Source organism: Hordeum vulgare, chromosome 4H, assembly GCF_904849725.1.
Source record: "Hordeum vulgare subsp. vulgare chromosome 4H, MorexV3_pseudomolecules_assembly, whole genome shotgun sequence".
Classification (NCBI taxonomy): domain Eukaryota; kingdom Viridiplantae; phylum Streptophyta; class Magnoliopsida; order Poales; family Poaceae; genus Hordeum; species Hordeum vulgare.
In genome coordinates this window covers 31,978,973-31,992,267 of record NC_058521.1, presented here as the reverse complement: position 1 = coordinate 31,992,267, position 13,295 = coordinate 31,978,973, and the positions used below count along the sequence as shown (strand labels likewise).

The following is a 13,295-nucleotide window of genomic DNA, read 5'->3' as shown; positions in this document are numbered from 1 at the left end:
CAACGATAATTTAGCATTAGAACACATCGGTCAAAAGCAGGTCCAAGTACACATAACGTTAATTAAACATAACTAAACATGAAAAAAGGTCGTCGCCGCATGGACTGCCCTAGACGTCGTCATCCTCATTCTCGTTGGGGGTGGTGAGGTCGATGAGCTCGGTGCCGGCCTAGCCCATAGGAACGCCGTCTCCGAGGCCCGATCAGCGTCTTTGGCTAGGGCGCAAGCTGTAGGGCTCACTCACCCGTCTCCTTTTCCTGACGCTCCTCCTCCTCCTCCAACGCCCAATGATGCTCAAATTCCATCTGCGTCTCAACCTAGGCACGCTCCTCCGGCAGCGCGCGCGTCTTCCAGTGCAGGAAATAGACCGCCTCCTCCTCCGACGTGGCGCCAAGCTAGATGAGAGGCGCAGACACCCACTCTCGGAGTTGTCCAGTCCACTTGTAGCGCTCCGGCTGGGGCTTTTCCGCCTTGACCTTGGGCTTGGGAAGCGTCGGAGGCGCCGACGGATGAGGATGAGGAGGTAGGATGCAGTCGCCCGCTACGGACAGTGTGAGGGCCTCCTCAAGGCCCTCCCGGTGCGCACCTTCGTCGCGCCTGCTCTCCTCGATGGCGTGGGCCAAAGCCTCCTCGGGGGCGGCGTGGTAGACAACCTCCTCCTCCTGCTCCTCTGGCTTCACCTCATGGGGCGGTGATGGGACGACATGATCAAGCCAGACGCCATTGAGGCGCTCCTGCTCGTGGTCCATGGCGAACCAAACTTCCCAATTTGGGGAGTCGGTTGTGTAGGCTGGATGTCGCCTCTGGTCGGGGCTCAGCAGCTCGCGCCACCGACGCACCTCCTCTGTGTGCGCGCCCGCGGATCGGGGAACAGCCTGCGCACCTCCTCGGTCGAGCGCACGTGCACGGACCGGGGCATCGTCGCCACAAGAATGCGGTGGGGATCTAGATGCCAATCAGACGGGAGGTTGACATATGGATACAGAAGGGTCTGCCTGTATTGTCACTACCACCTTGCTTGGTGGACGGAAATGCATAGGCGCTCATGTTCCCGTGGCGCACCGCAGCAAGGTGTCGTCGATGTCCGGGACGAGCTAACGCTAACGGTGAGCTTGACCTTTCCTTTACCGAAAAACCCATGGCATACGGTGGTGGGAGCCGGCTAGGTCTAGGATTTCTAGTCGTCGGCAGGGGAGCAAATGTGGCCAATGGGGACGGGAGGAGAAGTGGATGAAGCCGGCCCCGCCGCACGTGTCGATTAAAAAGACGATGATCGGCAATTTTCAGCCACTGTCAGGCGGGCCCAAGAGCGGTGGTTGTCCGGCCGATTGGTGGATCCGCGAGGGACACGAAAAGGACCGAGGCGCGTCTGTTCATGTCAGCGAGAACGCAACTCCGACCTAAATTTAAGTCTGAGGCCCTATTTCTTTAAAAAGTCCTAGGACTTTTTTTAGTCCCAACTAAAAAGTCTCTAGTCCCTACCCGTTTCTTTCCAAGGACTAAACATGGACTAAAGGTCATTAAATGACATGCAAAAAGACCATGTTACCCCTAGTAATACACTAGAAGTTATTAAATAACATGCTAAAAGTAGGGGCATTGTTGGAAAAAGAGTCCAAAAAGTCCGAAAAAGTCCCTCCCATAGGGACTTTTTTCTTTAGTCCAAAATACCCCCTTTTAGTCCCTAAAAGTCCCTCCTGTTTCTTTCACATGGGACTAAAAGGGACTTTTTTTTAATCCCTACACCAAAAAATCCCTGGAAAGAAACACCCCGTGAAATAAACATCATTTAGATTTATGTCGATGCGCTGGGTCATTGTTCTTGTACGGTGTCACGCGCGGACCAAATAGGCAGCGCGATTGGAGTTGCTGGCACGAGTACAGAACTCTGTATGGACCGCGGACGGCTCTCCGTTCGAGTACTGGACGAGTCGCGATATCGCGATAAAGCGCTCCACCATCTGCACGAGCTCCCCTCCCCCCTCCCCCACACCCCAAATCCGCTGCCGTCGTCCTCCCTTCCGCTCCTCCTCCGCCCCTCGCCGGCCTCCGCGGCTTCCTCGCCGCACCCCCCGCCGGCCGCCGCCTCCTCCCCTCCCCTCCCCCTCCCCCTCTGTCAGGTAACACGATCTCCTCGCCCCTTCCGTGCTCTCGCTGACGCGCCCCCGTGGTTGGTGGGAGGGCGGCGGAGGTTTCGCCAATTCCGAGCTCCGCGGGGCCGGAGAATCGAGACCTGGTTTCAGTTTTAGCCCCTACGTCGAGGCGAGCGAGGTTCGGGGGTTGCGGCGCGCTTAGGGTTTAGTAGGGTTTGCTGTATGGCGGCCCGTGTGCCCTGCGCTGATCTGGGGGACGCGGCTTGGGCTCTGTTTGGGGTCATGGCAAGGCATGGGTGCTTTTGAAGTGGGTTTGGGGGGAAAGGGTGCGGTTCCTATGGTCGATTGGACCTGGAACCCAGTTGCTGTTTGCTTGGTAGGTACAATTCCTGTTGTCGCATATAAATGTTCTAAATCAAGGTTGGTAGAGTCATGTATGCGTTCAGGGAGCGTCTAATAAAATGGTGCCTGCTTGCTAGCCACATTTACAGCCTGGGCCTTGCGTCACGAGTCATGCGTATGAAGAAAGACAGACGCGTTCCTGCTGCAGATTTTGAATTCTATATGTTGTGCCTTAAAATTCAGTGGTGCCTGTGGCGGTTTTTTATGTAATCCTTTTACTTTGTGTCAACAGAAAATTATGGATGAAGAGAATTTCACGGAACATGGCATTGATGAACTCCCTCAGAATCTTTACGACCAAGAACGACTCAACTCGTACGACAACACAGAACAGTATAATGAAGAGCCTGGTAACCCATACAACGAAGAAGAGCCTGCAAACCAATATGAAGGAGCTGGGAATGCGTACAATGAGGTGCAAGCTAATCTGCTCAGCGAAGAACCAGAAACTCAGTACAATGATGAACCAGTAAGCCCGTGCCAGGAAGAGAATGCATACAATGGGCAAGTGAAGCAGCAGGAAAGCCTGCAGGTAGAGGGCGAGGATAAGAGATGGCCAGGTTGGCCAGGAGATAGCGTTTTCCGTATACTGGTCCCAGCCCAGAAGGTGGGTGCTATCATTGGCCGCAAAGGGGAGTTTATAAAAAAGATGTGCGAGCAGTCTAAAGCTCGCATAAAAATACTTGATGGCCCACCTGGTGTAACAGAAAGAGCAGTAAGTATCTGTATAAAATCTTGATGACAAGTTCGTATTCTTATCAATGCAGCCAGCATATTTTTATGATGTCGGTACTCTGTAGTGGTTCCTGTGTGTTGTTTTCTTGCAACAACACCTTTTAGATTTCTTTTTGTTGATGTTGTGATTTATTATGAGCTGGCAAATTCGTATACTGACTTGTGTACACTAATACCCAGTTTCCCTGCCACTCTGCCCCATAAGATACATTTGGAATGGTTCCCCAACCTAACAGTTTGCTTAGTACGTTAGTCATTTTGTGCTGGAAGTTGTTTGGTGTGCTCAGTGCAGCGTTGTTTGCTTGATGCTCGTTGACTTAAGGAAATTTGTAGTTGCGCTGGTAGTTGCTTGGTACCTTATTCCTCCTTTGGTTACAGGAAATTTGTAGGAATTTTATCTATATGATTCCTATAGGGAGTTTCCTTTTGACCCCTTTGGTTTGTAGGAATGGATTCCTATTCCTATGTACTAGGATTAGTTCCTATCCTTCACATTTCAAAGGATTATTTTTTATCTAAGACCTAATGGAAAAAGTCCTATCCTATGAACCAAATGCCAACTCTTTTGTTGTAGGAGTTGAGATACATGCCATCTCATTTCCTATGACTTCCCTATTCCTATTCCTATCCTAGGAACCAAAGGAGGCCTTAAGCACTTAAGTTTTATCTGAACATGGGATATAAAGAGAAATTGTTTGTTCAACAATGAACATGCCTTGCAGAAACTAAAATACAGCTGTTGATTGAGCTAGTTGTTTTGAGCAAGACCTTCTTTTCTGCTTAATAGAAACTTAATTCTCATTTAACCATTAGCATGTCCTTAATTAGTTTGAGATTTGAATGTTGTATTACTTGGATCATCCACGATATTTTAGCAAATTTCTATAACAATGAAAATAATGGAAGCAAGCATCATTTCTTGTTCTGCATCTCTGCAAACTATAAAGGTCAGATGTGTTTGATGCAGAACAACATACACACACTGGTTACTGGTTTTAAGACCAAGTACCAGCTTACATTAAAAAAAAATGAATTGCTAACTGTTCTGCATAGATATTGATCGCATAGTTTTTAGCACATGCAAATAAAAACATATAACATTATGGCCTAGCAAATTAGAAATACCCCTTTTGTCAGGGTGCAAATAGCTATACCTTTTAGGGACATCAGTTGATTTCACATTTTGGATATCCTTTTCTTTTTGAACCCCTGGTAAATCTTAGCACTCTGTTTCCTTGTATAGGTCAGCAGTTAGTTTGCTGTATAATCTGCAGGAAACTACTTCAGCCAAAGATAACTCAACATCAGTTATCAGTTCTGTGTTTAAAATGGTCTCCCCCAAAGTAATTTTGGAATAGTTTTCCAGTCAACAAAACTAAGATCTTTAATCAGTATTGGATATAGCTTCAATCAATGGAACATAAATACCATCCTAGTATTGGTTGGGAATGTATCAGTACAATTGATGCTATTTTTTTTCTGTTCTAATATTTTCAAGTTGCCATTCATGGAATGGGGTATAACTGAAAAAGATTGATCATACAATCAAGCAAATGTACCATCCATGATGCCATGGAGGTGCTTTTTCCTTGGTGGCAGATCACTATTCTGAAAACTTCTGTAGAAAAGAAGCCACATCCAAGCTGTGTACGTTGTTCATTCTAGCAGCATCTCCTGCATGATGCAGTTTTAATGATACACTAAGGTGTCACTTGACTAACCAAATACCAGAATTATCAATTGGTTCATCAAACACTAGAGATATATCAGTTGTATCACTAATTCATTGCCCAATATGTTCTATTATTGCCAAAATGCCTAGTTGCGGCTATCCTTGCTTCCTAAACCCCAGTTTATTAACTTGATGAAAAGTCAACATAAAAACATTTTCAGTTTCTGAAATGAAACTCAAAAGTACGAGATGGTAAAGTTCACCAAAGACAAAAAGAGTGCCTCTAAAACTAATATGAATCAAAATATACCTTTCATCAAAGTCCCAAATTGAATGGCTTTGATTATGATAACACAAGTGAATGTTTGCAGGTTGACTGCAGTCTAAAGACCCAAATCAAACCACGTCTCCAAAAGACATGGGTCTGAAAGTTCAGTTCTGTGCTCCTCTGCTGCGATCTAGGTCCTTTGAGTCTGGGATGAAGATTCCTTTCAAGATGCTCCATATATTATCTGGTAATTTCGCGACCTGTTTGATTTTTGAACTGAAAGGAGATCACTGGGGCAAGGTTTCCTGCCTGATTGGATGACCAGTATTTTTCCAATGAAGACAAACGGCCAAATATGCATTAAAATGACAAACATGTACACCAGATACACTTCTATAAGTGAACATAAAACATACCGCATACTTTAAAATGAGACTACATGATGAATTTGATGTTAATTTTTCATCAGATGAAAGTAGAAAGTTCGCATGCATTTGAAAATAAAATGCTACATCCGCATCCTCTTTTTGCGCCCTTCTGGAATTAGCTTGAGTGTTTTGCTCAGTGAAGTGTCATGGTATGGGTATTTAAATTATCAACAAGTGGATGGTATGAGCCTGAGTGTTTTGCTCAGTGGAGTCATGCTCTTAACCCACATGAAAAGATAACAAAATATCATTATTCTTTCTTCAGAGGGCTTTAAGGATCTATTGGATAGGAGACACAGAAAAATTCGACCCTTGAAAATGTTAAGAAGATAAGAACTCCCATTGTGATGGATGTTGAATTTTGTAAAGCATGTTAACCATAACAAAAAATGGCAATCTATTGATCAGCCATGCTTGCTGAACATTGTTCTACATTTGACTATATGTGTAGGAGGGACTGTTATGGCGAACTTTTTGATGTTCTTGTTTGTGGATCCATCTCAGTGTCAGATTTCATCTGCTGCTATGCACTGAGCTGCTGACTGCTAATGTTTACCATCTCCGATATAACTTAAATGAAACTGAGCTGCAGTAGGAGATCCATCTGATGATAGTCAGGAGCATTATTATCCACCTCTTAAGAAAATGTACACCTTTTGACTTCCTTAATTGGGCTCCTTATTTTGACTCTTAATATAAAAATCAGGTTCTGATTGTTAAATTTACTAGATGATACACCGCTGTTTTGTGGGAATATTTTGCAATGTATTTCAGTGAGAATTGGTTGTGAGGAACATGAATATTTGAAGTAATAATATGAGAACTAAAACAGAAAATACACATGATTCATTGTGTTTGATTATTGTATAATATAAATATCAAAATATAATTGAAATTCTCATGCATGTTTGCATGTTGAGGTGCCTTTTTTTTCTTATGCATGGCTGCATGTTGAGGTGGACCTTTTCCAATGCATCTTGAAGGCTGAGGTGGCATGCTTGCATGTTGAGAGAAATGGTTAGTGGGGGCTAGCTAGGTAGATATAGAAGATAGAAGATGTGTAGAGATACTATTAACTAAATACTCCTGTGTGATTTCATAGATCCCTCGTGTTAGCAATGCTAAACACATCGAGAAAAGTTTGGAAATTAAAGAAGCGATATTGATCTAGCAAAACATAGTTATGGTACTTACCAAGTTACATTCTTACTTAGGTTATGCATGTGCAACCCCATTCACTGAGTTCATCTGGGTCCAGTTATTTGTTTCTAAGTAACAATGCATTATGTAATTTCATAATGTGCTCTTCTAACAGCTATCCTTAAGTGTTTATAGTACTAATTTAGTGAACAATGTTGATTCTCTTATTTAAAGGTCATAATTTCAGCAAAGGATGAGCCAGATGAACCGATATCTCCAGCTATGGATGGCTTACTTAGAATTCATAAGAGGATAACTGATGGTTCAGATGGTGAATTTGGTCAGCCCCAACGGGGTGCTAGTAATGTAGGACCAACACGACTGCTGGTGCCAGCTTCCCAAGCTGGCAGCCTTATTGGGAAGCAAGGAGCAACCATTAAATCGATACAAGATTCTTCAAAGTCAGTTGTACGGATTGTTGGTAAGGCTTTTGCATTTTTATGTTTCACGTATTAGATTCTCTCTTTACGATATATGCGTATGCTTTATATATATTGGTCATCGAGTTTATGCCTTGTCTTGTGACTGTTACACGCTGATCAAAATATGAGAAAATGGTGATACTTATCTCAGTGTATATACGATGGCCCACATAGGTGCACGTGCCTCATTTGCTCCTTCAATATGAATGCTATGTGCTCCATGCCTGGGGCACAAACCATTCTGGTACTGAGGAACCTGGCCTGCTCAGGAATCAACTGTTAACTCCGAAACCATTTATTTGACACCGGTCATAGAAAATCGGGGGGGATCGACCCCTCACCCAAAACTACCATGGTGATTGATTAGTTTTGTTGATGTAGCTTCCCGGTAAGCTTGGATATGCTGACATGAATTTGTTTTTCGAACCATGCAGGAGAGCTGCATTTACTATATTAATATGATGAATTGACTTACAAATCCCCATCATAAAAATGCAAATATATATATACAAACTATAGGGCTACTGTCTGGGCACAAAATATCTGATTTTGTAGTTCGGGGTGGAGACCACATACTGAGTGTATGTATATGTGCTGTTCCAAAATTTTGGCAGCCTATAATATCTTGGCCTTCATTTGGTTGGTTGCCTATGAAAAGTAGTGCCCCCTAAGGGCCAAGGAATCACTCTACCAAAATTTGTGGCTAGCCTTGTTGGCGAAAATTGGTACGGGCCTAGGGGGTGAGATGGCACAAACCAAACATTAACCTAATTGTCTTTAAAACAACCCAGATCTGGTATTTCTGCTATCTCATAGGATTTGGGAACTTGAACCTTCCTTTTGCTGATAGGTTTGCAGAACAGCTTATTATACTGCATGCAAGATTCTGAACTTTTCTTCTCATTTTTCAATGTTCTCAGCTACTTAATATTGTAGCTTTTAGCATTTTCAAATGTTTGGAGTTCGGTTGGTTGTCTAAACTGGGATGTTGATATTCATCATTGGTGAACTGCAAGTATGGAACTAATAAACTTGAAAACCGCATGGAATAATTTGATACATTCAGAGAAGATGCTAGATAGCGTCAGCATTATTATGCTATATAACATTCTATTTTTTTTATTAGAAAATGTGCCCCCTGTTGCACTGAATGACGATAGAGTTGTGGAGATACAAGGCGAGCCTCTTGGTGTCCACAAAGCAGTGGAGTTGATAGCAAATCACTTGAGAAAATTTCTTGTTGACCACAGCATTCTCCCACTATTTGAACAGCAAGTAAGTCGTTTTGGCACCCTATGTTCCTGTCAATAATAAGTTTCTTGGACGCAGCATTTACGACTGTAAATTTCCATGTCTACAGATGAAAATGCACAGTGTGCAAAGAGAGCAGCCCATGACAGCCCCACAGCATTGGACGCCTACTCAACCGTGGCTTCCTCCTCCAAACCTCCCTCCTGTTGGTCCAGGTTATGGTGGAAATCCACAGTTCATGCCTCCAAGGCCACAAGACAACTATTATCCCCGTCCAGATGTGCCGCCTATGGAAAAGCAGCCGCACTATGGCATTTCTGCATATGGACGTGAGGCACCACCAAGTGGTACTTCAGGCAATCAACCACCGCTGCATGTGGCCTCTCAGGTTAGTTGTGTTGTACACCTGCATTTGACCTTAGGATGGTGGGTTGCTTTTGAATGATGCCTCCTGATATGGGAGGTACATACTGATTTCTTGTGTATACTCCTCAAAAGGTACATAACATGCAAATTCCTCTCTCCTATGCTGATGCTGTGATTGGGGCGGCCGGTGCCAGTATCAGCTATATCCGTAGGCAGAGTGGTGCAGCAGTAACTATTCAAGAAAGCAGAGGTGCACCTGGAGAGATGACTGTGGAGATAATTGGAAGTGCATCCCAAGTTCAAACTGCCCAGCAACTGATCCAGGTCTGTTTTCTACCCAACCACTAACCTATTGCTTACCTGCACTTGTATTCTCCAAAATTACTCATGATTGATACTCGACTCATTTAATTTTCTTTGATATTTCTGCGATTCTTATTTTTGAATCCATTTTGGAAGTGCACCATGCATATTTGTACTCGTGCATTCTAAAGACCGTGGTCGGCTAATTAATCTGTTTCATTGTTAAACCATGTTATAGATATATGAAATGTGCTGAATGCAACCGGAATTAGGTTGTAGTTGATTACTAGGAGATGTTGTTAAAATATTAGCAGCATGCCAATGCCATGCTTGGTGAAGTACTTCCATTTATGTATGCTTATCGATAACTTACCACGACAACTTTTGGATGTTGATAACATTTAGCAAAACAACATTCGATAGGGGTTTTGGATGATGTCGAAAAAGAAACGTGTTTTCCTTAGCTTTAATAAGATGAGAAAGAGGGCATAGTGTGGCGTCAAAATGTAGAAACTTCTTTTCGTAGCAAATCTCTCTTTTCTACTTATCATTCCACAGCAAAAGCACGTATTTTGCTTATGTGTAACAACAAAACATCGGCCTCCTTTTGGCCTCATTGCAAAGAGTAGCTTCATGGCAAGAACTACGAAAATAGAGGGACACACTTCAGATTGTTGTTATTTATGTATATGTTGGATCTATCTTTGTATGGATTATAAATACACTTCAAAACGTGCTTCTATATTTGTCCGGATTGGACATGATGTGGGTCTTCCTTAACCTGTTGCTCATGGCCGTTGCTTGCCTGCAGAATTTCATGGCGGAAGCCGCTCCACAAACCCGGCTACCGGCTTCCAACCCACCTGCTCCGCCAGTCGATTCGGGTTACGGCTCTTACCCGCCACCACCATACGGGGCTCCTCCCACAGGTGCAGGTGCAGGGCCTGCTCCTCACAACGGCGGAGGCTATGGTGGCGGCTCCTACCATCCCGGCTATGGATACTAGTGCAGCAAGCGGAGCGATTTCCTCCATCTATATTGTGATGGTTGATTTTTCATTGTTGCCCAATAATTACATTCATGGATTTCTGCCCCATCAAATTAGTCAGTCTGGTGTATGGTTGGTCGTAGACTTTGGTATAGTATGTTTACCGTCGTGACATGTGGTTTATAGCTGAGCTACCTCGTTGGATACAGAATATACTTGTTGAGTTGAGTTGGGAACAATCTTCTAAATTTGGAAGACTGGACAAAACAAATTGAATTGAACTTGGTAGCTACCGTTCCCAGGTTATCGAATGTTGTCGTGATGTGTCCCTTAGGGCGGCCGCAGTCAAATAAAAATGACATCGTTGCTGCAAGTCTGAACAGATCCTCATAGCTCCAGCTCGAGCTTCAAAATGCCATCAAATCGTTTGCCAAGTCAAGGAAAGATTTCTTTACCTAATCTATACCTAATAATAAAGCGGCTATTGCTTCCGTCGGAAAATCCACCACCGCATTTTTATAAAAAAGCTCCTATATTTTTTGTTATTCAACCCACGCTTCATCATTTATCTGCAACGCGAAAGGAAAAAACGATTTGCAGCAAAAATTATATCCGTACGCATCGTCTCCTCCCGTCGACCCTGGGCCACCCTGGCTTGTGCCCAGGCCGCCGCCACACCACTCGCCGCCGCGGCCGATCTCAACCGCCACCACTGCCGATCTCAACCAACCCGCCTTCGCGGCCGTACCTCTCCTGGCTCATTGCCCCCGTTAGGGCGCTCGAGCGCATCGCGTCGACCCTGGTCCACCCTGGCCTGTGCCCAGGCCGCTGCCACACCACTCGCCGCCGCGGCCGACCTCAATCACCATTGTTGTCGATCTCAACCCACCCGCCTCTGCGGCCGTACCTCTGCCCGCTTGCTGCCCCCGTTTCGGCCTCGAGCACAGCTTCTGGATCAAATCAACGCGACAGCTACAGTGAGTGGGGATGATGCGTCTGCTCGATGCAGAACGGCGGCGGCGCGCGGATAAGGCGCGGCGGAGCGAAGTACTTGAAGGTGGAGGCGGGCCTCCATGGCTCACACGGGGAACTCCGTGGTTATGGCGCGGCAACAGCGACTCCTTATGGCCAGATAGAGGCGTCTAATCCTTGCTCCCTCATCGTATCCCCTCCTCCGGCAGGAACTCATCATCTGGTGAGATCCCCTCCCCATGCCTCCAAGCACGGGCAAGAAATTTTGTTTTGTGGGGATTTGTTTGCTGATGAATGAATATATTGAATGTAAGATTGTATTGATGTTGAGACAGAGAATGGAACACCACCTTCAGTTTGTCATCTGATCCCACATTCTCTACCCCATGAGTGAAATAAGATAACAGTCCATTGATCAATTCACGTAGCCGCTTTGTTTTGCTTTGCTTGTCCCGCTCAATTTCTCATCATGGTGTAATTAACCATGGACGGGTTGATTTCTCAACAAAATAGGATAGGACTGACTACATTAGTTAGTTAGCTTATTATTTAGTAAATGAAAAATAATTATAAAAAGATTAAAAACGTGTGGTATTTTTTTCTCCCGTTGCAACGCACGGGCCCTTTTGCTAGTTAATAATAAAGAGGCTATCGCTTCCGTCGGAAAACCCACCGAGATGATTTTACAAAAAAGCACTTACTGTTTATGACATTAAACTCGTAGTATATATTAAATATTTTTTTAAATACTCATATCTTTTAAACCGTAACTCCAAATTTAACATATTATACATGGAATTTGATTAGAAAAATATGTAGAATTTAAATATGATATTATTTTATCTGTTAAATGTTTAATAAAAATACTATCTAGGGTGCAATCTTAATAAATAAGTTTCGTCTTTCTTTCATACCGGTACTCATCCGGGTTGGGGATGAACACGTCAACAAAATCAGGATTAGAGATGAAACTGAAGGTCACTTGACTGATTCTTTGTACGTATTAAATCTACATGCAAGCCGTGTTAAAATAGAAGACCCGTGAAATTTTAAACTGCATTTTTGTAGGATAAGACCATCTTTATTTGTATCGTAACTATAAATTCTCAAATTATAGATATTTTTTATAAATTAAGAGCGTGTGCTGTGTGTTATTTCTTTCTCCCGTTGCAACGCATGGGCCCTTTTGCTAGTTTGTAAACATAAGTTCAAGTACAATAATGAGCTTATAACCAGATATTCAATTTGGCTCTAGAGAGCCTGCGTGTCAAAAATGAATTTCGCAAATGTTATTTTTCTTAAAGAACATATGTGTTTGTTGTCAAAAATGAATTTCGCAAATGTTATTTTTTTAAAGAACATATGTGTTTGTTGTCACATCCAAATGATATGTGCAAATTTTCAGGTGAAAAACTTAAGCATTTTGACATGTATAAAAAATAAATCGAATGCCAACTATTACCTTCAAATTTTACACTTAATTTTACTTTTTTCACCGACGAAGCACCGCTATCCCATATGACATGAAATTGACAAGTACATTTGCCACACTAATATGAACATCTATATTTTTTAAAGAATTATTAGAATTTATTTACTATTTCTCTTGTTTTTACTATACATTAGGGAGCATATGCTACACAGAGCCAAAAATCTGCGTCCGTTTATAGCATGCTTATATGTAAGTGCATTTAGTGTCCCTTAGTGATTTTGGTGGTTTGAAGACTTGTATGTTAAGTATCTAATGCGTTCATGAGTGTACACAGGATCTATAAATCGCTGAGGAGTTTGAAATATACGATGAATATCGACCCCTAAAAATGTATATCTTCGGCTGAAGAAACTGGTCTTCTGTTGAAGATTTTGATCGCGAAGAAATTACGATGAAATTGATATTCTTCATGAAGATATTGAAGATGAGGAATTCGGTGTATCGTGAAGAAAAACGATCCGAAGACTTTGAAGCGTGAAGATTTATTCTTTCTGTTTCATTTTCTTCACTCTTGAGTCATAGGAACACCGTACTGTTAAAGGGGGTCGAGGTAACACTTCGGAATGAATTTCCTTATGATGCTCAACCCAAGCCTAATCCTACCAAAAGCCTCAAGTGAGGAATAAGAGAGACATGAGGACTCTCACAGTTGAGGGTCCCGACCGTTGCCGCAATTCACGCCACATCACCGATCTTATCCACA

The 13,295-nt window shown here is 43.3% G+C and overlaps 1 protein-coding gene across 2 annotated transcripts; it reads left to right on the top strand.

The window, feature by feature from the left end:
• The first annotated feature begins 1,889 nt into the window (after positions 1-1,889).
• Positions 1,890-10,434, top strand: LOC123447724 (flowering locus K homology domain-like). Of its 2 annotated transcripts, none has more exons than XM_045124363.1 (7): positions 1,890-2,120; positions 2,728-3,210; positions 6,973-7,219; positions 8,347-8,495; positions 8,581-8,859; positions 8,970-9,161; positions 9,952-10,434. In XM_045124363.1, the coding sequence occupies exons 1-7, from the start codon at positions 1,893-1,895 to the stop codon at positions 10,144-10,146; spliced, it is 1,773 nt and encodes a 590-aa protein (XP_044980298.1). In that variant the 5' UTR covers positions 1,890-1,892; the 3' UTR covers positions 10,147-10,434. The 2 variants fall into 2 exon arrangements, with proteins under 2 accessions (XP_044980298.1, XP_044980300.1); XM_045124365.1 differs by lacking the exon at positions 1,890-2,120 and adding an exon at positions 2,416-2,469.
• Positions 10,435-13,295: the final 2,861 nt, after the last annotated feature.